Genomic DNA, 25,049 nt, shown 5'->3' with positions numbered 1-25,049 from the left:
CTGCTTAGGAGAACACTCATGGACACTGTGATAGTCTAAATGATGAATTGTTCTTTCCTGACAGCTACCTTTGTTTACAGAATTAGCACATATTTTAAAAAGTTATCTTAGGAACATTATAGTATTATTTCCTAAGGTAATGTTCACATGCATTTATATGGGTGTGTGTGTGTGTGTCTTGGGAATTCTGTATTCAATAGGAGCAAAATAAAATAATACAAACATCCAAAATATATGCTCCAATATAACAGAGAAAGATGAAAATGGAAAGAAATTGCATTTGACGACTGGCATAATATGTGTCTAAAGAATATAGCTTTGGAAATTTGAAGGCATTCTTCAGGTTTGCCCCTTCCAGCAGACATTTCCTTCTGTTATCTTATAAGTGTTTATTCCTCATCTGAGGGAGGTTGTGGCAGCATGAAACTACTAAGATAATGGAGTTCTGAGAAAAAATCCATAAATTATAGAATATAAAACTTCATAGTTCTTCCTATTAGGGATTCATTCATGTTCTACATTATGTTTACCTTATCAAGACACCTTTATTATTTTGAAAAGTTGAAATACTGTGATGCTTTGCTAGTATTTCTGATCAACAGTGTGCCACTCTGCCAATATTTACTACATATTTACCATTTATTTACCATAAATACCTGCATAATGGCACAGTGAATAGACTGATTTCTTTGAAATTAGGAAAACCTGGGTTAGATTCTGCCCCCTAGAACTTACTAGCTCAGCAAGGATGATGAGCAAGCCACTTGAACTCTGTGCCCTCAGAAAATTCCCAAACCAATGAAATCACAGGTGCAGGATGTACTGACATTTAAATATTAACAATAGTATTTAATATCCTCTGGGAAGGAATATGTTCATTTTCTTTCCCTGTAAAGATTAAAGTTTGAGATGCCTTATTTAAAATATTACATCAGCATACCCAAAACAACCATAAGATGTTTAAAAGTTAATCTTTTGTTGATCTTCTAATTAAGTGACTCCTCACTATAGTTTAATCATGTGTTTAATAATAGCTTATCTTTATGTCAGACTTAATAATTTGCAAAGTACTTTCCTCACAGCAACAAAGTAGTGCGTTACAGATGAGAAAATGAAGTTCAGAAATTATGTGTCTCGCAGTCACAAGACTAGTAAATGCAACAACAAAAACTAGAGCCCAAGTTTATTTGTTTACTATAGCTACAATGAAGCCTCCTTGTTTAAACAAGATCTTATTTTTACCTGTGTTGATTTCCTCAGCAATTTCTAAATCATCTACTCCTACATGCTGATCCAGCAATTCCACAAAACGTTCCTGTATTTCCCTAGTCGACTCATCTCCAAATTTATAATCACAGAGCATTATACTGGATCCAGGAATGGGGACAAATATTCGATGTGGCAGAACATGGAATTCTTTTTCAGAATCTAGAAGAAAACATAATCATCATCACGTAAATAATGTTATTACTGGCTATGAAAAAGATACTCCTGGCAATGGTGACATAACTAAATCAAAACTATAGAAGACTAAAAAATAAACAGATGAAGGGACCTTTCTATCCTCTTCAACATCTGAATAATTTAATTAAACAAATAGTGATTAAGCATCTACCATATGCAAGGTACCGGGAATAGAAAGACAAAAATGAAGCAATCCTTGCCTTTGAGGAGTTTACTTCCTGAAGGAAACAACATGCCCATAATACAGAATAAATACGAGATAATCTGAGGAATTTTTAAAAATGCTTGAACTGAATTAAATTGAGGATGGAGACAGCACTAACAATTGGGGGAATGTGGAAAAGCTTTCCTGAGATGATGACATCTGAGCTAAGACTTGAAGGAAATTAGGAATTCTAAGATTCTGAGCTGATGAAGGCATTCTAGGCTTATGCAAAGACAGAAGGTCAATAGATAAGTATGGAAGTCTGGAAAACAACCAGTAGACTACTTTGGCTGAAGCACAGAGTAATGTGAAGGGGAGTAATATCAAATAAGTCATGAAAAGTGAGTGAAGACTCTTCAGGGATTTAAATGTAAGGTTGATTTTGCTATACTAGAAGCAAACGGGTACCACTACAGAAAAGTAACATTCCATTAAAAGAGATAGGTTTATAAAAACAAAAGATTATCAATAAAATTAATTTTAAAAAGTAATCAGATTATTAAATCTAGAATTTTTCCCTATTTCTTCATATAAATAATTTTATTCACAAGAACATATAAATATAAAAATTTAGTATATGGTTTATACTATTTAAAATTATGCTTACAGGGTAGCCTATTCTTTAAAAGGGTTTATTCTTTTCAGAATGCATCCTTTCAATAATAAAATTAAAATGATTTTTGTGGGTTTTCTGTTGTTACTTTTCAAATCACATTATAACATCATTTTCCTTACTCTTTTCAAGTCGCAAAGTGTGGGGGGGGGGGGGGCGGAGTGGTGGTGGTAATAATTTAAAATACGGCTGTCCTTTGTTTAAGTACCTATAAATGACAAAAGTTACATATGTCAAGTAACCAAGGAAAGACTTTAGATATAAGGTGAAAAACGACAAATTCCTTAAGTTTCAAGGGAAATGTAAAAATCAGCATATTTCTTCTAGATCTAGCACATTATCTACCTTTCAGAGAAGTGAAATTAAATTCTCCTCTTTGACCAGATTGCCTCCTAGTTGTAAAGTCATTGTACTGCAATTAGCCTTGTAACTTCTTAATTGTCTAGTCTCATTATATAAGAACACACACATATACAGGTAATAATAATCATTATTATTAAGCTAAAAATATCAAGTGGAACTCATAATCTGTGCCGATAGAAGGAATATTAGAATGCAAAATCAAATTTAATGCTTTGGGCTGCATTAATAAAGGTATACTAGAAGAAAAACCTTAAAAATATGTTCCCTGTACATTAAAAACTGCCCATTAATTGTGTGGTTTTGATTTATTTCTGAAACAAGTTGTCATATTTCTAACAGGAAATATTAGCAAAAAACAGAGAGAACAAGAAGGAAAAAAGTAAAGAAAAGCACATTTCTAACCTTTTTTTCAGAAGATAAATTAAATTTATTAATGAGTACTGGTCTTCTAATTAGTTTACAACTGATGACAAAAACAGATATCATTACATGTATTTTTTAAAGGTAACAGTTCGTTAAAATACACTAAAAACTCAGAAATAGAAGGAAGACAATGCTGCCATTTCAAAAATCATTCCTGTATTTATTTTCATTTTCAAAGAGACATTTTTAACTGGGGAACCCAAATCTGCCTTCCACAAATCCAGAAGCAAAAAGGAAGAATCAAATAGTTTAAGTTAAAAATAAATATACATTGTCCCCCATATAGATCTCAAGTTATTTCTCTTAAAAAAGAATGATTACATTGTTATACTAAAGCAACAAAATAAAAGTTAATCATAAGCGGCTGGTTATAGTTCTTAATTGTTTTTACTAGTACTCTAAGTGGTTTTATACAATTATATAAAGCTGGTCATTCACAACTTCAAAGAAATGCACCTCTCTTTATTTAAAAGATTGTATAGTAAAGTAAATATGTTCTATACAGATCCCAAATACAAGCAAAAGTGCTATGGTTTACATAAGTTTTATATTATGCTTTCCAAATATCACTATCTGTAAAATTTTCCTGATAGACATAGAATAGCATGCTAAGAAACTTTCATATGAACCATGAGATCCGAAGTTCTTTGCCATGATTCCCTCGTCTAGTTCTTGGATTTCTTCACAGGAATATACTTTGTTACTTACAATGCTACCATCTTCTTCTCCAGCCTCTTATCTATCCCATTTCTTTTCAATAAAATGTTCCCAAACAGAGACACAGTCCAGTCACAGGTTTCATCTCAGCCCGTATCAGTGATCCCTATGAGATCAAATTGCCTCCTTGCATCAGAACCTCTGAGAGCTCCTCATCTGATACCTGAACTTGGAACATTTGTATACAGAAGACACTTGAGGCAAAGGATTTTACCACTGGCTCCTTTCATAGATTTTGTCTCCTCATGAGAGGTTTTGGGCATTTCAGCTGCTTTTCTTCCCTTCTTTGTGATTATTCTCTATAGCACCTTTCTTAGATGATCATCCATGTCTTGTACCCAAACTATGAGTGTCCCTCAGTGTCTTGTCCCCTCACCTTCTCTCCCTTCATTGTCTCTCTTGGTGATCTCATCGGCTTTCATGGGTTCAGGTACCATCTATCCGCAGATAACTCCTAGACAGGGGCAACCAGCTGGCACAACAGCTGGAGTGCTGGGGCCAGAGTAATGAAGACTCATCTTCCTAAGTTCAAATCTGGTCTCAGACACTTCCTAGCTGTGTGACCCTGGGCAAGTCACTTAACTCTGTTTACCTCAGTTCCTCATCTGTAAAATGAGCTGGAGAAGGAAATGGCAAACCACTTCAGTATCCTTACCAAGAAAACCACAAAGGGTCATAGATGACTGAAACAACTCCTAGAAATATACATGACAGGCAGTGTGGTAGTGAAAGTGCTGGATTCAGGAAAACCTGCCTGGGGTTGAATCCTTTCTGCAACACCAGGTGTGTGACCATAAGCAAGTCATTTAACTTCTTTAAGCTTCTATTTTATAACATCTGAAACAAAAGAGTGAGATTATATGGCCTCTAAAGTCCTTTTCAACTCAAAATCTAAGATACTATAGTCTTTCAATTTCAAATTCTATACCTCTAAATAAATATTTTTTACTTGTGAATTCAGATCCAAGTTTAAAACTACAGTTACAGAGTAAATATTTTAGCTTTAAATTTCAAAACTGAGTTGCTGTTCAGCAGTGTCCAACTCTTCATGACCCCCTGGACAGTACTGTCCATGGGCTTTTCTTGGCAAAGGTACTAGAGTGGTTTGCCACTTCCTTCTTCAATGGATTAAGGCAAAGGGAGGTTAAGTGACTTGCCCCGGAGGTTAAGTGACCTTAAACTTAATTTGAACTTAGGAATTCCTGACTCCAGGCCCAGAACTCTATCCACTGAGCCATACAGCTTTGTCCCATTTCTTACTTAGTTGTAATCACTGAATGGGCACCGCCTCAGTCAAATGGAGACCAGGGAAAAGACCTTAGCTTAAAAATGTCAAGGTCTTCCACTGCATCTGGGGCCATCCCCAGTCGTCCTGATGTACATCTTGCCACTGGATCCAGATGGCTCTGGAGAAGAAAGTAAGGCTTGTGACTTTACACAGCCCTCCCTCACCTAAATCCAATTCACTTGCAAGTCATGGCATCACCTCCCTGATGCCATGGTCATCTTCAAGAATGAAACACAAACAACAACAACAACAACAGCTACCTCTAAAATTGAGAAAGTTCAGCTACTTTCTAGAAGTAGTTATGTTAGGAGAGTGGGGATGCAGGGTGGAAGCTTCTTATGTTATGCTTCCTGTATGCCACAGGAAAGCACAAAAACACAACGTACTCCAAAAGTCTTAGTGCAGTTTTAAGCTTTAATAACTTAAAACTGCACTAAGATTTTTGGAACTCCCTATATTTTGTTATATAATTAACATAATTACATAATTTATATTACATAATTAAATCATATAATTAAATTCTACAACTATGATATGACTATGCTAAATACCTCATACTCTAACAATGACCAGAACAGTAGTCATTCAAATTGTAAAGTGATTTTTTTTTCTTTTTCCTCTTAAAAAACATTATTCTGCAAGAAAGGATCCACCAGCTTCATCAGACTGCCAAAGCGGTCCGTGACACAAAAAAGGTTAAGAACCCCTACTTTTAAGGGATACAATATTCAATCTGTGAGTTAAGTCATGGAAATGCTACTTTGAGATATTAAATGGGTAAGGCATCAAAATGTTCAAAACATTATTCTAATCTGAATATAAAAAATGATTAAGCATTCTTAAGTGGCATAAATAATAACTACTGTATACAAAAGAGTATGATAGAGTCATTATAGTATAACAGGAACTTTCCTTATAACACTGAGAGAAAGGTAGTATAATTATTATGCCCATTTTATAAATAAGGAAAAAGAATTCTAGAAAGGTTAAATGACTTGTCCACAGAGGCAGAACTAGTTAGTGTCAAAGGAAGAACTTAAGTCAAGGTCTTCTCACTTTTAAGCCTTAGAATGCAAAAACACTACATATACGATTCAATGTGTGTGTGTGTCTCTCTCTCTCTGTGGTAACTCTCTAGTGGTAACAAGAAAAGTTCTATGGGAAGACACATCTACCTTCATGACATCATCTTAAAATGTAAGGGATGTATTTAAGCATCCCTAGCACCCGATAATAACCCTGCACCCATTATCTATATACCAATCATAAATATTTAAAAGTCCTTCTTGAACTAATTATATTTTAGTCTATCCCATAAGTTATCTATGTAAAATATATTATTTTATCTGGTCCATGGGTAAAGTTTCCTGTTTAATCAAATATTCTACTTAGTAGCAAGCAACCACACATACCAGATAATGATTACTGATTTTCAAAGAAACAGATTGCTATTTAGAACACATTATAATAAAAGTAATGAAAAAATTTTAATTGTATTTTGACCATTTAGAGGTTCTGGAGGGAACTCACATGTTTAAGTAAATAAAAGTAATTATCTATAGCACAGGCCACACATACTAGTAGGTTTGGTGTTTTAGAGGAAAAAATTACCATTCAGACAATAAGAGCTTGCAAATATTGCTAAAATTTATTCCTAAAGTGCTAAAAATACTTTATTGCAATTGAAAATAGTTTATTCTATCGCAAAGCCCTAAGAATGTGTACAATTATGCCCTGTTATATTCCTGCATCAAATAAAGAAAACATAAAATGAAATTTTAAAATTATTTATTTTATATTCAAACCTTTATTGACTGGTGTTTCATGCATAAGAAGATCTTCAAATAGTATTTCACAACGATCAGACACTGTGTTCAGTATATCCCTCTTTAATGCCTAGAGACAAAAATAAAACACAATTAAAGATGTAGAGCTCCTGCTATAAGATCCTAATTGACATAATTTTGAAATATTTAGGGTAAAATTATGTTTATAAAAACACGAATGGAAACATAAGTCTAAATCTAAAGTGACTGACAAACTTAGTCCTTAAAGCAGGTAAACATTTCCCTTACAAACTCATTTTTATTATTCATCTCCTCAGCAATATCCATCAATGTCATAAAGGTTTTTTCCCTTTAATAGAATAATAATAAATTTCAGCTCAGTCCTATCCAAATTAGTTACTTCCAAATTGCCAGTCAATGTCAGTGCTCTGAACTGGTGAACTACACCATTATTAATATCAAAGTATGTTATAATTTCCATAATTTCTGAATGACTTGGCACCCAACATGACAATTCAATTTTTTTTTTGGTTGCTCTTAGAAACTAAACATTTTGAGAGGAAAAGGACCTAGGATACCTTTTTATCATTATGATAGTTCATAATACGTTGATGATGCTATAGGGAATTGTGTAATCATCACCTAAGGACAAATTCCCTCCATTTTCACATAGGAAAATGGAGAAATATAAAATAAAACAACATATGCTACATTTTATTAATAATAAAAATAATTTTATCTGAGAAATAGTAGATGTTTGACAAACTCAAGGTGCTCCTTGACATAAAAATTATTTTTAACACCAATATTCCTTTTGTTAATTGCATATAACCACAATTCATGGCAATGTCATGATTTTTAAAGAAATCGAAATTGTGAGTGACCCAGAAGGCAACAGAGAGATGAACATCATAAGAAAGTAGGGTGCCACATATGATAAATGATGACTCCAAGCAAGAGGTAACACAGACTTCATTCAGAAAATGTTACTTGAAAAGGAGGTGGGTCATTTGTACAACAACAATCTAGGGACTAAGAATCTAGCAATTCTGTTGCACCAGTACTTATGAGTTATTCAAAGACCTACAAAAAATTTCTGTCTACAGCATGGGGTAATTACCCTATCAACAAATAAGAGAGCAATATTGGCCACATTGATACAATCCAGATCCTTTGAAAATACCATGGAATATCCATAGGCTATTTCAACTTAAAGAAAAATGAGAATAAAGATCTTTAAACCCTATCATAAGTTCTCAGATTTAATTCTGAACATGTAGATAAACTATATTTTCACTAGTTCTGTGATTTTACTGTGATTTAGATTCACTAGTACTATGTTCTTAGTGATTTAAAAATAAGAATAATGCTCACATTTAGCTCTTTAAACATTCTCCTCTTAAGAACCCTAAAGGGAACCTTAAGGATATGTACACTACATCCTCTTGCCAAGTAGAGTCAAATGAATGATTCCAAGTTTTAAATGGTTAAAACATTATAAGACAGCTGGAGTAAAACATTATAATGCCCTGGACGATGGTAGATGTGTTCTGACCTGCATGGCATCTTTAACCTTCGGTTTGTTGCTGTGAATATAAGCTCTACATGTCACAGAACCCTTGAGGTTTACAGAACCACTGCAGACCTGGACCGTAGCTGTAGATCTGTGATTTGAATTAAGGAGCTGAAAGAGAAATATCGCATTTAGTCTAAATAATGACTAAGTAGCCCTCCCATTAGAAGTAAAACAAGTGCCATGTTAAACTGCACATAAGCATTAATTTCATGAGCATTACTTTAATTTCTTGCCCCAATGTCTGAAAATATTCTCAATTGTGAAAAGGTCTTTACCCTATTTTCCTTTTTGTATTTTAGAAGTTTTTCTGAGCATCTACACTGTAACTTGAAATCAATTTTTTTCTTTTAAATACAAATATGAGGGGTAGTATGACATTTTACCACCAAAGCCTTGTTTCAAGTCCCACTTCTAACACATAATGTCTATGTAACTCTGCACAAGTCACGTACCCTGTCAGTTTTCTAAGTAAATAAGACTCTGAGTGGCAGAGAAAGTGTCAATTTGCGTTGGTAGGGGAATTTCCTCATCTGACAGTGCCTTATTCCAATGAAATAGAAGTCCAGTCCTATTTATCCTGAGTGCAAGTATGACAATTTCAATATCTATTCCAAAAATAATTCTTGAGTAGCAACTGCTTGAAAGGCACTGAGAAGTATTTGAGAAGAATGAATGATGAATAAGACATTATTGTTGCCCTCAAGGAGCTTCCAATCCAACAGAAAAAAAAAAGATATGTATACAAATAACTATAGCACCGTGAGAGAAACACAATATACTTCAGATAATGAGGTTCAGATAACATGAAGGTCACTTCTACTTGGGTTGACCAAAAATAGCTACCTGGGGTGAAGAAGACAGACCTGGAAATACTGGGAAGGATCTTTAATAGGCAGGAGAAGACTATAAATGCCATGAGTAAAACGGAGAAGTAGAAAGTACATTCAAATAATAGCTCAGGACCAACCAAGGAATGGCAAGTATTTCAGTTTGGCTGGAAAGTATGGTATGTGAAAGGATATAGCATAACTATAAGATCTCAAGCCTAGTTTACTAGGAGAATAATGGCACACTTCTGTTCTAAAGGAACACAAAAATCAGGATTAGCTAGTTTAAATGTGAAGATTGTGAATTTGACTTTTGAAGTGCAAAGTAGTATGATGACCAGACAGAAACGCCCAGTATGTATTTCAAAGTTAGGCATAAGAGAAATATTAGAAAAAATTAAAAGTTGGTAATGGACCACACAGAAGTAAGAGTTGAAGCCATGAAATGGAGGTAATCACTAAGGAAGAAAATATAGATAGATCTAAATAGAAAGCTAAAGGCAGAGAACCCTGCCAAAATATCCAACTCTTGGGAAAAGGGCAGAGATGAGCAGGGCCACAGAAGAAGGAAGCAAAGGAAAAAGAAGAAGCAGTCAGAGGAACAGGAAGAGAATTAGAAAGGTACAGTGTCAAGGAATTTAATTTTAGTAGAGTGGTGGAGATGGATGTCATATTACAAGGAGTAAAGGAAGGAGTTGGTGGAAAGGCAGGGGAGGTCAAAGAGTACAGACTGCTTTCTGTAGGACTCTGGTACTGCAGGGGACGGTGGTAGCTGAGAAAACAGTACTCTTCAGGGAAAGTTGTTTCTTTTTTTTAGATTAGGGCAGGCAGACTGAAGAGATAAGAAAAGGGTAGGACATAATAGCAATCTCCAATTATATGAAGGGTTGTCAGGTAGAAGGCAGTTCACCCTTGTTCTTCTTAGTTCTAGAAAATAAAACTAGTATCTGTAGGTGGAAATTAAGGGAGGCAAATTGTGACTCAATATAAGAAAAAAAACTTCCTAAAACTTTGATGTCATTTCTGTAGAATAAAATACAAATAAATTTCTTAGCCTGGTATTTAAAATATGGAACAATCTGGTCCCAACCTAGTTTTCTAGACCTATTTCACTACTTTCCTTCACACCCTCTATACTCCTGAAAAAAAGGACAACTAGCCAGTTTCCAAAAATAGTATTCCATTTCCTATCTTATTCCTTCCTATAATCTATCCCCATGACTTAAAATAGGGTTCACTGGAGTTTATTGGAGGCAGATGAGATAGTCATCTCCCATTTATATTCCCCACCATTTAGCTTCAAACACTTTATATATGGAAAACTATCAAGAGCCAGCCATACCAGACAAATGAAGCTCATATACATTATCTAATATTAAATGGGCCCTCAATATTACACACCAATCCTTTTTACTTTTCCTTGATAAAATTTCTCAACTGATTCTAAATCTTTCCTTCTTTCTATCCCTATTCCCTCTCAGCCACATACACTATGGAGAAAACTGAGGCCATCCATCATGAGCTCTTGCTTCTCCCAAATTCTAAACCTAAAATTCTTTCAACATCATCTCCCATTCTTTCCTCCTTTCCTCCAAGCTTTAGGGCTAAGGATGTAGTCAGAAATGGTTTCAGGAAAATGATAATTCTGTGAGCTACTTAAAAAGCAAACTAGTCTCATGGCTGAAAAATTCCTAATTTCTAAGTTCTAAAATGTTATGATTCTAAATATAATAAACCCCAAAATGCCAACTTTATTACTGCCATATAATGATTTTCTGAAAAGGTTTTAGATTAGTAGCATTTTCCCAATATTTACCAAATGCGTTAGAACCCTGACATCAAAAGTTTGACTGGTAGTTTGAGTATTTCCTCTAGAAGACTTTTTCTGAAAGAGAAAAAAATATTTAGACAATAAGTATTTCATTTGGATTTTTTAAAAAGGCAATTTAGAAATCATCCTAAAGACACTTTTAGTGATGGACTAAATAAGTCTAAGAAGAGGCCAAAATTTGTAAATACTATAGGCTAAAAAAAAAGAAAAATCTAAAAAGTTAAGGGAAAAGTACTACTAAGAAACAGGACAGTGTTGTTTATTATAATGATCACCAAAGACAGAATTTTTGGGGTGAAATTTTTGAACTATATGTCAATAACAAAATTTTTGAAAAATCAATCCCTTCCCATTTTCTCTATTCCAATTAACTCACTGGAAATATGGTTTTGAGTCAGAATCATTTTGGGTCCAGTTATAGGCTAAGAAGACATTAGCTATTATTATGGTAGTCAGAGCCACAGAGCTGTAAATATTGGGTGCTTCCAGCCAGTTTTCCAAGACTGCACCACATTCTGATTAATACATTTGGCCCTTAACCACATTTTAATGCATGAATCTTCAGAAATACTGGGACTAAATGATACACAAATTCTATGTATGTTCTCAGAATATCAGTCATACAATTTTTTTCATCTTAAAGGAAATATTTTAAGTCACTTAATAGTTCTATGATAATTTCCTCAATTCACCTGTCCTTCTAGCAGTTCACAATCTTCCTCTTTAATTTGTCCATTGATCAAATACACACCACCTTCAATTTGTTTGGCCCAGCGTGCAAGTCCATTCTTAAAAGAAAAACATCTCATTAAGTCTCTAAGTATAGCATATATTAAATAATTTCAATTTTATTATATTTTTCTCCCTTCTCTGCTTACAAAGTTCCTAAAAAACTAAAAGCATTGGCAACATTTAATATTAAGATAATATTCCTGCAATCATGTTAAAAAATACTTGCAATATATCTCCAATCTTTAACCGTTCCATACATGAAATCTTTACCCCTCATTTTCTCTCCTGACCAAAAATATGAGGCATATTAGATACATATTTATATGTATCTAAAATGTTTATAAATCTCTCTAAATATATGTAAAATATAGAACAAAAGTTTAACCACAGATATCTGCTTACTTCAAAAGCCTTGAAAAAATGTTTAAAAAAAAACCCTAAGGCTCTACAGAAAGAAACTACATACAGGATGAAAGACATCAAATAGTTTCAGAGTTCTCTTGTTAACAGAAAGGACAAAAGGGAAAAGCAACAAAAGAAATCCAAAGTCCAATATACAGAGAAAAGAAATGATACAAAAAAGGTAAGAAAAAAGTACTGAAAAGATAAGAAGCTAAATTGAGCCTAAGACAAAGAAAACCCAGACAACTATTTTTCCAAAAAAGAATATTTACCAAGCACCTAATAAGGCAAGAAAGAAAAACAACTATAAGGCACTGCTTGGTTATCCCTAACATCAAGGTACTTATAATCTATATGGAGAAATAAGAAAGACATAACAAATCACTACATGATGTTTGTCAAATAACAGAAAAGAAAAAATATTCTCAACAGTTATTTATAATATTATAAGTTTTATTTATCTATTTATCTAATATCTATTACCTTTGTATTTTCTCCAGAGGATAGCTGGCAGTTGTAGTTGAAAGTGGGACATGAATGTTAACATGAATTGTGCAATCTAAAGAAAGCCATGAAGCAGATAATCCATTTTGATATTTCCAGTCTGCAGGTTTTTGGTGAACTCTAGAAATGACAAAAGGGGGAAACAAGACTGAAACTTAAAAACAACATAAAATGATGCACTTCAAATAAAAATATATTACAGATCAATAGTTAGAAAAAGCATTAGGAAAAGCAATTATGTTATAGGACAGCAGGCTTTCAAATTTGGTCGGATTTCCTTAAAAACAACATTTCTATTCCAAATGAAAATACAAGGCAATATTAATAATTACTCCTAAGATTCATTCTTAGCTTTAAGAGGTCTTGGAGCCCAAATTTTACAAAGCAGAGTTGTCACCAGAATTAAAGTTTCCAGAGTTTGAAGCATGTATTAAAATTTCCTATTCTGCAAGTCTTATTGGCTCTTCTGTCCTCAAGACACAGCAGAGAGATGAGGTTAGACATGAGGCTGTCATGTCAAAAGGCACTATGGTTTCATCTCTTATAAGAGCCCTACTTCTCACCTAACACCTGGGATTTTACATCTGGTATGCTGACATGCATTTATTCCATGCCTACTGTGCACAATGCCTTGGATATGTCTACGATGCCAATAGCTCAGGGCTCTGAGATACTGTAATATATGTCTTAATTTTGTAAACACAAGAGCTCAGGAACTCTTACTCTTTTAAGTATCTCTGGCAGGGGTATCCTGCAAACGTTAATAGATTTCTTTAGCATAGAACCCTGTATCCTTTAACATGTCAAAGAGCTAATGGAATATCAGAATATGAAGATGAGTTGGGAGATAGATTCTACTTTCTGTCTCCACCTGTGTACAATCAGATACACATTTCCAGTGAAACTCCACCAAAGTAAACTATTTTAATGAGGTTTCTCATAAGTAGCTCTTTAGAATATTTAAAGCCCTAAATAGGAGACAATTAATGATATGCTTTAAAAATACAATTTTGTTGGATTTCTAAAAATAAAACTAATTCTGTGAATATTTTTAAAAGCCCAAGTGCAATTGCCTTGTAGAAGATTATTATTCAAAATCATATTATACAAGCAGTTTCAAACATTACAGGAAATATGTTAACTACCATCTAATTTTTTCTCCACTTGTGGAAAATAGTTTTAAGTATGTGTATATGTGTGTATGTACACAGGAATTATCATTTGTAGAGTGACCCACATGGTGGACAGAAAGTAGCAAAGATGTTTGAAATATCCCTCCAACAATAATGCATTATCTGACTTATCAGCAGGCCATACTTCAACAGTAAAATGAGAAGGTTCATCTCTCCAGTCTCTTTCAACTCTAGATCCTATGATTCTGTCTTTGTTATCTAGATAATTCAGTAGACTGCTATTAAGTGATCTTTTTATCTTTCTGGGAGTTTAGAGCTATGGTTTAACCTCTCTGCAGATAAAACTGGAAGTGAGATAGCTTATTTCTTAGGAAAAAAAATGCTATTATAAAATACATAACTCCTTAATCTTGGTGCCTTCCCTGAGACTGCTCCCAGCTTATCCAGTATATAGTGTGCCTGTACATAGTTACTTGCATGTTGTCTCCCCATTAGACTGAGCAGCTTGAGAACAAAGATTTTTTTTTGCCTACATTGTATCTCCAATGCTTTGCACAGTGCCTGGAACACAACAGGCAATAAATGCTAGCTGAATGACCAAAAAAAAATGGACTTTTAGGGATATTAACTGGCAGTATGTGGCTTTGATTTCACAAGACCTCACTTCTTCATTTGTAAAATGAAGGCGTTAAATTATGGGTTGGTGTGGTGGTGATATCGGCAAGTTACTACTGGTATACCTTTAAGTACATAAAGTAATGGGGTCTATACCTGTACATGGACTGATCTATAAAGTTTAATAAGCACAGTGCCTGGCATATACTAAGTGCTTAATAAATGCTGTTGATTGTCTGACTTAATCAACAGGCAAACTCTCTAAGTCTAGCTACCAGAGCCTAGTCAAGCTGCAACCCACCCCTTCTGGGACGCTCTGGCACGTTCTCTGTAGTCAATGATCCTGTTCAGCAGCATCTCACCCAAACCTTGCTCCTTTGCTCTCCTCCTCCCATCTTAGCCTCTTTTAAGTCATATACTCGTGGCCCTCAGCATCAAACTAACTTTTTCAAGTGAATGAGATAGGTAACTAATTACACGGGTTAAGTTATAATAGCTCAAGGCTCTTTACTCCAGTTACTTGCTATAATGGGTATATAATAAGAATTTTATGGAGACAAAGTATTATGATTTGTTATCTTTGTACTGTATAGGCTATATATTTAAATTATACAATTTAAAGAATTGTATAAACCTCTGGCACCAATTACAAAAATTATATCTAAACTACAAATTGGCTCTTCAAAAAATGCTATTTTAAGAATGTTAGAAAAGAGGTTAACTTCTGGCCTAGATTCTAATATTACCTCTTCTTCATCTAAAATTCTAAAATTCTAGCATGGTATAGTAGAAAGCACCCTGAATGATCAGGTATCAAGAGATTTGGGCTCCAATCCTTGCTCTGTCACTTACTGTGTCATATTCAACAGAGTAACCTGACCTCTCTAGGATTGTTTTCTCATCTGTAGAATGAGGGGTTTGAATCAGATGATCTTTAGTATGACTTTAACAGCATCTAAGGTACCAGAAACAACAGAAATGTCACTTTCAAAACTAATAATGATTTGAAGCAATCATAATGATCCATGCTCTAAATACGAATATGCCACTTTATAAACACAATTTAACAGATCCTCTAATCTTCTCTCAGAAAGACAGTACTAAATTAAATGTACTTCTTTTAATCAGAAACTTTCTGTGGATATCCCTTCTTCCTCACTGCTTCCTACTTCTGGTTATGTTATACAGGAGCCACAGATTGTATTAGAGTCTGAGGCAAAGCCAGCCATTCTTTCTATTAGTTAATTAATGAGGTAATAGTACTCTATTTGTCCAAAAGAGAAAAGAAATGATATAAAAAGAAGTAAAAAAAAAAAAAATACTGAAAAAGATAAGGAAGCTAAATTGAGGCCAAGCTAAATTGTGCCAATAGGCACAACTATTCCTAGCCCCTCTCCCTACCATTACAGACAGAAACAGTGCCTGTATCTCTGCATATACTTAGCTCAAGATACAAACTTGAGTTTGTATTCAAAATCAAGCCTGAGCCCTCAGTGGCTGTTCTGCTTGCTTCCAAGGTCTTATGACTTTGCTTACCCAAAGAACATGGGATTGCAAATTTGCTTCTAGACAATGCTCCACTTTCTAGCTTTCTCTACCCTATTAGCAACTAACGTCATATAACTGAAAACACAATGACACCTGGTTTTTACAATATTAACATCATTTCAAATGGAGTTCCCCTGAATTTAACTGGCTTCTTTAATACAATTTTTAAATGCGACAAGCATTTGAGCAGCACCTATTTTTCAGGTTTTGTTGAGGTGCAAGACTTTGCCCTCAAGGAATTTACATTCTATTATTAAGAAACATGCACAAGGAAAAGTCAGTGTAAAATGTGCATAAAGTAGAATTCTAGCTAGCTTTGCACCTCAAAAGAAAGAAGGAACATGTTAAGGTAAATACACTGAAACTAATGACTAAAAGAAATGAAACTAAACTAAATTTAAAAAAAAACACATAACTCGTTTCAAGATAAACTGGATGGAGGAAAAATATTTATCTTACCTTTGGGTCACGGATATCATAAGTGCGACAAAGTATTCTTGACTAATTAAGGAAATACAAATGAAGCAAATATTTGACAGAATCAGACAAAAGAAAAAGAACAAATACTAACATCTATTTTAAAGCCAGATAATGCAACTTTAAATATAAGAAAATTGGCATCATCTTTAATATGAATGCAGTAAAATAAACAGTATTTCTGTAACTTTGAATTTAAAATTTTCTGTTCCTTATATTTCCTTCTCAAAATACTGGGGTAGCATGCTAGAGTAAAGAAATACCTCAAACCAAGGAAGAATCAAAATAGAGAAAGAAAACTATAGCCCAATAACCCTAATGAATATTATTACAAAAATTTTAAATAAAATATTAGCAAAGAAAATAGAGAAAATATATACTGTAAAACATCAAGCACTTTGAACAGGCTGGGTTTATATCAGGAATGCAAGTCAATTCAAAATTAGAAAACTATAAAACAAATATACCTTGTTAATAAATACAACAAAAATCCTATGATTATATCAATAAATGCAGAAAAGCTTTTGACAAAATACAACACCCAATTCTATTAAAAAAAAAAGACAACAACACACACACAACATACTAGAAAGCATAGGAATAAATGGATTTTCCCTTAATATGGCAAGTAGCATATATTTAAAACCAAAAGCCAGAACTATATGTGATGGGGATAAACTACAGGACTTTCCAATAAGATCAACAGTAAAGATCAGTGATAAAGTGTCTATATCAAACTACAATTTGATATAGTGTTAGAAAGGCCAGCTATATAATAATAAGAAAAAGAAATTAAGAATTTAAATCAACCCAAGCAAAAAAAGAAACAAAATCAACTCTTTTTGCAGATAATATATTTCATTTAGAGAATCCTAGAAAGTGAATAGAAACATTAACTTTAAGAATAACTTCAGCAAAATTTCTGGATATAAAATAAATCACATTAATCATTAACATTTCTATTTATTACAAACAAAATCCAGCAAGAAGAGACAGAGAAATTTCATTTAAAATAACTACAGAATGTTTAAAAATACCATCTACTTACCAAGATACGCAGAAGACCTAGATGAGTACAACTATAAAACACTATTTACAGAAATAAAGATAGACCTAAATAAGTGGAGAAGTATTAAATATTCAGGGGGAGGCTGAGTCAATGTAATAAAAGTGGCAATAGTACCTAAATTAATTCACTCATTCATGCCATATCAAACTACTTGTAGAACTAGAGGAAAATAATGATAAAATTCATTTGGAGAACAGATCAAGAATCTCAAACAAATAATGAAAAAAAAAGTGGAAAGGGAATCAAGCAGTACCAGATCTCAAACTACATTTGATCTTAGCTAAAAAGATCTTACAAAGGAACAATCATCAAAATGATCTGATACTAGGTTAAAAAAAAAAACCCAAACTGAGAAGTCAGTTAGTGGAACACATTAGGTCAGGCCCCCACAACATGCAGCCCACCAAAGCAGCTCATGGGTGGTATGTTGTGCAGGCCTGTTTTATATTCTCTATATTTTTGCGGGTTGCCCAAATCCTTGGCAGGCCATAGTTGTGCAGGCCAGCATTAGGTATACAATATACAGAAACAAATGAATTTAGTAGCGTACCATTAGATTAACACAAAGACCATAGATTCTGCGGTAAGAACATTGACAAAAATTTCCTGGAAACCTAGAAAACAGTCTGGCAATTCATATTTATAACAACAATCTCACACTATACACCAAGAAAATCTCCAAAGGGAAACAGGATTTAGATATAAAAGGTCATATCTAAACAAATTAGAGTAGCAAGAAAGAAATTGTCTTTTGGATCTATGAATGGGGAAGAGTTAATGAACAAGGGAAGGAGAGTGAAGATCACAGGAAAAAAAAATAGACAATTTGATTACATAAAGTAAAGAGTTTCCTGCACAAACAAGCCAATGCAGCCAATTAGAAATAGTACCAGAAAAAAAATCTTTGTGGCAAGTCCCTATGAAAAGGGAAATTTCTTATTTCCAAAACTGACTCAAATTTCTAAGACTAAGAGCCATCCCCAACTGAAAATGGTCAAAGGATATGAACAGTTAGTTTTCAAAAGAAGAAATCCAAGCTATCAACCCTATGAAAAAAATGCTTCAAATCAACTTATCCGAGGACTTCTGGTGCCAAGATAGCAGAGTAAGGAAGGAACTCTCTGAAGCCCTCCCAAATTCCTCTCCAAACAACAAGAAAATTGCCTCAAAATTGATCTAGGAGCAGGGAAGCAGCTTACCAACAACAGCAGGAAGATCTGTCTCACTGGGATGAGAGCAGTGAGAGGGGAGGGAAGTCCAAGAGCATTAGCAGCAGCAGCTAGCCTCGCAGCAGGAGGCCTGTAGCAAGGGTCCAAGCCTAGAGCAATCCACTAGCAAGGCCCCACTCTCCTGCAAACCAGCAGCCCCCTAGGCAAGTCAGTAGTCTGTGCAGCATAGCAAGGCCTCATCCCAGCCACCCCACCCTCAGCACAAGCCACCAGCCAGGACTTGACACCATTGCTGATCAATAGTGAAGCCCCAACCCTGGGGCCTACCAGGAGAGAAACCCTGTTTCCACTGGCATGAAATAACAGGGCCCCACCCCTGGGGCAGATAAGCAGTTGGCCCAGGGAAGGCCAAAAGGGAGGGCCTTCCCCACCCAGAACAAGCCAGAAGGGAAGCCTACCCTCCAGAGAAAAGCAAGCAGCTAAGCCCTGAAGCCAAGTGAAAGCCAACAGCAAGACACAGAGCCCCAGAACAAGAAGCCGCTCTCGCTCTCGCTCTCTCATACACACACACACACACACACGGAGGGGGGAGGGAAAAATGAACAAAAAGAAAAAAAATGCTTGACTATAGAAAGTTACTATGGTGATAGGGAGGATCAAGGACAACACTGTCAAAATGGCTACATATGAAACTTCAAAGAAAAAATGTAGTTTGTTCTCAGACCCAAAAAGAATTCCTGGAAAAGCTTAAAAAGTAGTTTAAAAAGCAAATCAGAGAAGGAGAAGAAAAACTGGGAAACAAAAAGAGGCAATGCAAGAGAATCATGAAAAAAGAGTCGACAGAATGGAAAAAGATAAATAAAAATTTACCAAGGAAAAGAAGTCCCTAAAAAATAGAATTGGCCAAATGGAAAAGGAAGTACAAAAGCTCACTAAAGAAAATAATTTCTTAAAAATCAGAATGGAACAAGTAGAAACTAATGATTCCATGAGACATCAAGATATGATAAAACGAAATCAAAAAAGTAAAAAAAAAAAATTAGAAAATTTGAAATTTCTCATTGGAAAAACAACTGACCTAGAAAACAGATCCAGGAGAGATAACATAAACATTATTAGACTACCTGAAAGCCATGATTTAAAATAAAAAAAAAAGCCTAGGCAACATCTTTCAAGAAATCATCAAAGAAAACTGTCCTGATATATCAGAACCAGAGGGCAAAACAGAAATTGTAAGAATCCACTGATCACTGCCTGAAAGAGATCCCAAAGTGAAAACTCCCAGGAACATCACAGCCAAATTCTAAAGCTCACAGATTAAGGAGAAAGTATTACAAACAGCCAAAAAGAAAAATATTCCAATTGCCATGGAGCTACAATCAGGATTACAAAGCATTTGGCAGCTTTTACATTAAAGAACTGGAGGGCTTAAAATATGATATAGTAGGATTACAACCAAGAATCACTTACCCAGCAAAACTGAATACAATCTTTCAGGGGAAAAAAATTGATATTTAACAAAAATAGAGGACTTTCAAGAATTTCTAATAAAAGACCAGACCTGAATTAAAAATCTGACCTCCAAATACAAGACTCAAGAGAACATAAAAAGGTAAAAAAGAAGAAAAAAGAAATTCAATAATGTTAAACTATTTATATATCTATGGGGCAAGATAATATTTATAACTTAACTTTATTACTATAATTACTATATATTACTATATTCCTTCTAAGGAATATAGAAGGAATATATGTAGACAGAGGGCACATATGCACATGACTTTGATGGGATGATACCCCCCCAAAAAAAACAAAATAAAGAGGTGAGAAAGAAAATCGCACTGGAAGAAGGAGGGGGGAGATTGAATGGGGTAATTATCCTATATAAAAGGAGCATAGAAAAGCTATTATAATGGAAGGAAAGACAGGAGGTGGCGGGCAGAGCTTAAAACCATACTCTCATCAAAACTGGATCGAAGAGTGAATTACATAGACATTCAGTTGGATGTAAAAATTTATCTTACCCTATAGATGGAAGTAAAAAAGAGACAGGGATAATAGAAGGGGGAGGGAGCTATTGATAAAAAGGAGGATATATTGGGGAAGGCAGTGACAAGAAAAAAAAAACACTTGTGAGGAGGGAAAGGATGGCAGATAAGCGAGAGGGATAAACAAGCAAAAACTACCATGGAGGGAAATACACAGTTAGTTATCACAACTATAAATGGGAATGGGATGAACTCATCCTAAAATGGAAACAGAGAGCAGAATGGATTAAAAACCAGAATCCTACAATACGTTGTTGCTGCAACAATCTTGCTAGCAGCTACCGTAACTGTGTAAAATCAACAACAACCAGCACACAGAAGACCGCTAACACAGGTTCTTTGAACTGCTTTACTAAGGAAAACAAATTTAAGGGGCTAACAATCTCACTTTAATCTAACATACAAATACAATTCACTTAGGTCAGGAGGAAAAGCCAGCAACCCGAACTTCAGAGCAAATACAAATTACAAACATACACAATATGAACAGACCAAATCACAATTCATAGTTACCAAAGAACCAATCTGGGTTAGCAAAGACAGAGGGTAGTTACAACGGCTTGCCCAGAGTCCCACGCTGCTCTTCTAGTGACTGAGAGCCCCTAAACCAAATATCTGGGTTTCTTCAAAGCCGGGGGGCTCCTTTAACGGCTACCCAGAGACTCCACACCACACCAACACTCTTCCAATGAGAGTCCAAACAAAATGCAAACCTTTGGGTTTTTATACTGTGTTCAGAACCCAAAGGATTCATACCTAATCAGCAAAAGGGTATGAGCCTGAGGCTTAGCACCTAGTCAGCAAAAGGGTGTGGGCCTGGGTATTTGCACCTAGTAAGGCTTAATCAAAGGCATTTGATTTTTTTTTTAAATTTAATTTATTTAATATATTTAGTTTTCAGCATTGATTTCCACAAGAGTTTGAATTACAAATTTTCTCTCCATTTCTACCCTCCCGCTCACTCCAAGATGGCATATATTCTGGTTGCCCCATTCCCCAGTCAGCCCTCCCTTCTGTCACCCCGCTCCCCTCCCATCCCCCTTTTCCTTCTTCTCTTGTAGGGCAAGATAAATTTCTACACCCCATTGCCTGTGTATCTTATTTCCCAGTTGCATGCAAAAACTTTTTGTTTGTTTGTTTTTGAATGTCTGTTTTTAAAACTTTGAGTTCCAAATTCTCTCCCCTCTTCCCTCCCTGCCCACCCTCCCTAAGAAGGCAAGCAATTCAACATAGGCCACATGCATATCATTATGTAAAACCTTTACACAATACTCATGTTGTGAAAGACTAACTGTGTTTTGCTCCTTTCTAACCTATCCCCCTTTATTAAATTTTCTCCCTTGACCCTGTCCCTTTTCAAAAGTGTTTGTTTTTGATTACCTCCTCCCCTGTCTGCCCTCCCTTCTATTGTTCCCCCTTTTTTATCTTCTTCCTCCTTCTTTCCTGTGGGGTAAGATACCCAATTGAGTGTGTATGGTATTCCCTCCTCAGGTCAAATCCGATGACAGCAAGATTTACTCATTCCTTCTCACCTGCCCCACCCCTTTCCCTTCCCTTCCCTTCCCTTTTTCTTGCCACTTTTATGTGAGATAATTTATCCCATTCTATCTCTCCCTTTCTCCCTCTCTCAATATATTCCTCTCATCCCTTAATTTGATTTTCTTTTTTAGATATCATCCCTTCATACTCAACTCACCCTGTGCCCTCTGTCTACATATGTAATATATATATATATATATACACATACACCTACATATATACACACACACACATGTGTGTACATATATACATACATACACACACCCCCCCCCATGTCTCATGAAGTCTCATGAATCATATACATCATCTCTCCATGTAGGAATGTAAACAAAACAGTTCAACTTTAGTAAAGTCCCTTATGATTTCTCTTTCTTTTTTACCTTTTCATGTTTCTCTTGATTCTTGTGTCTGAAAGTCTAATTTTCTATTCAGCTCTGGTCTTTTCACTGAAAAAGCTTGAAAGTCCTCTATTTTATTGAAAGCCTATATTTTGCCTTGGAGCATGATACTCAGTTTTGTTGTGCAGGTGATTCTTGGTTTTAATCCTAGCTCTACTGACCTCTGGAATATTGTATTCCAAGCCCTTCAGTCCCTTAATGTGGAAGCTGCTAGATCCTGTGTTATCCTGATTGTGTTTCCACAATACTCAAATTGTTTCTTTCTGGCTGCTTGCAATATTTTCTCCTTGACTTAGGAGCTCTGGAATTTGGCGACAATATTCCTAGGAGTTTTCTTTTTGGGATCTTTTTGAGGAGGCGATCCATGGAGTCTTTCAATTTCTATTTTGCCCTGTGGCTCTAGAATATCAGGGCAGTTCTCCTTAATAATTTCTTGAAAGATGATATCTAGGGTTTTTTTTTGATCATGGCTTTCAGGCAGTCCAATAATTTTTAAATTCTCTCTCCTGGATCTATTTTCCAGGTCAGTGGTTTTTCCAATGAGATATTTCACATTGTCTTCCACTTTTTCATTCCTCTGGTTCTGTTTTATAATATCTTGGTTTCTCATCAAGTCACTAGCTTCCACTTGCTCCAATCTAATTTTTAAGGTAGTATTTTCTTCAGTGGTCTTTTGGACCTCCTTTCCATTTGGCTAATTCTGCTTTCAAGGCATTCTTTTCCTCATTGGCTTTTTGGAGCTCTTTTACCATTTGAGTTAGTCTATTTTTTAAGGTGTTCTTTTCTTCAATATTTTTTTCAGTATTTTTTTGGGGTCTCCTTTAGCAAGTCGTTGACTTGTTTTTCATAGTTTTCTCGCATCATTCTCATTTCTCGTCCCAATTTTTCCTCTACTTCTCTAACTTGCTTTTCCAAATCCTTTTTAAGCTCTTCCATGTCCTGAGACCAGCTCATGTTTTTCTTGGAGGATTTTGTTGTAGGTTCTTTGACTTTGCTGACTTCTTCTGGCTGTATGTTTTGGTCTTGTTACCAAAGAAAGATTCCAAAGTCTGAGACTGAATCCCAGTGCGTTTTCGCTGCCTGGCCATGTTCCCAGCCAACTTACTTGACCCTTGAGTTTTTTTTTTTGTTGGGGTATTACTGCTTGTAAAGTAAAGAGTACTTTGTTCCAAGCTTGAGGGGATGCGCCATTGATTTCAGAGCTATTTCTATACAGTCAGCTCTGCTACGCCAGCACTCCTCCTTCCCCAAGAACCACCAGCCTGGACCTGACTCAGATCTTAAGCTGGCTCTGCACTCCTGCTCTGATCTGTCACTTAATTCCTCCCCCAGGTGGGCCTTGGGCAGGAAGCAACTGCAGCTGTAGTTCTGTAGCTATACCACCCCCACTGCCCCTGGGGTGGTGGCTGAACAGGGAACTCCTTTCACTCTGTCCCCCACAGCTTTTCCCACTAACCTTCTCTGTTGTCTTTGGTGTTTGTGGGTTGAGAAGTCCAGCAACTTCCACAGCTCACTGATTCAGGGCACTAGTGCCTGTTCCACCCAGCTCCTGGTCTGGTCAGTCCTGCCGCCACCGACACTGGGCTCTGCTCCACTCTGATCCCAGCTCTGTGCGTGATAGACCTCATCCAGCAACCATCCAGGCTGTCCTGGGCTGGATCCCTGCTTCCCTCTGCTATTTTATGGATTCTGCAGTTCTAGAATTTGTTCAGAGCCATTTTTTATAGGTTTTTGGAGGGACCTGGCAGGAAGCTCATGCAAGTCCCTGCTTTCCAGCTGCCATCTTGGCTCCGCCCCAAAGGCATTTGATTACTTTAGCCTTTCTAAAAGAGAAAACAGTTAAAAAAAAAAAAGAAGTCCCACCTTAATTACCAATACAGTTGTTTATTTGAAGCATAGAGATACACGCAGGTAAAGGTAAGGGGCTAGAGCAGAATCTACTATGCTTCAGCTGAAGCAAAGAAAGCAATCATGATCTCAGACAAAGCAAAATCAAAAACACATCTAATTAAAAGACATGAAGAAGGAAACTCTATCTTGCTTAAAGGTACCATAGACAACAAAGTCATATCAATACTAAGCATATATGTACCAAATGGTATAGCATCTAAATTTTGAAGAAGAGTTAGAGGAGAAAATAAATAATAAAACTATACTAGTGGGGGACCTCAACCTTCCCTTCTCAGAAATAAATAAATCTAACCAAAAAAATACACATGAAAGAAATTAAGGAGGTGAATAAAATTTTGAAAAAGTTAGATATGATAGATCTCTAGAGAAAACCGAATGGGAACAGAAAGGAATATATCTTTCTCTCAGCA

The 25,049-nt window shown here is 35.4% G+C and overlaps 1 protein-coding gene across 1 annotated transcript in view; it reads right to left on the bottom strand.

The window, feature by feature from the left end:
- The window catches only part of ODR4 (odr-4 GPCR localization factor homolog), a 59,854-nt gene that overhangs the window by 12,997 nt on the left and 21,808 nt on the right, over positions 1–25,049 (bottom strand). The window contains 8 exon segments of the mRNA XM_036754989.1: positions 1,243–1,428; positions 6,879–6,969; positions 8,416–8,544; positions 11,080–11,148; positions 11,787–11,898; positions 12,712–12,842; positions 12,844–12,852; positions 16,488–16,524. Of these exon segments, the coding sequence (XP_036610884.1) occupies positions 1,243–1,428; positions 6,879–6,969; positions 8,416–8,544; positions 11,080–11,148; positions 11,787–11,898; positions 12,712–12,842; positions 12,844–12,852; positions 16,488–16,524 (764 nt within the window).

The sequence above is a fragment of the Trichosurus vulpecula genome, chromosome 4, assembly GCF_011100635.1.
Source record: "Trichosurus vulpecula isolate mTriVul1 chromosome 4, mTriVul1.pri, whole genome shotgun sequence".
NCBI classification, from domain to species: domain Eukaryota; kingdom Metazoa; phylum Chordata; class Mammalia; order Diprotodontia; family Phalangeridae; genus Trichosurus; species Trichosurus vulpecula.
The sequence above is the reverse complement of the archived record's forward strand: the minus strand, read 5'-3'. Positions and strand labels throughout refer to the sequence as shown.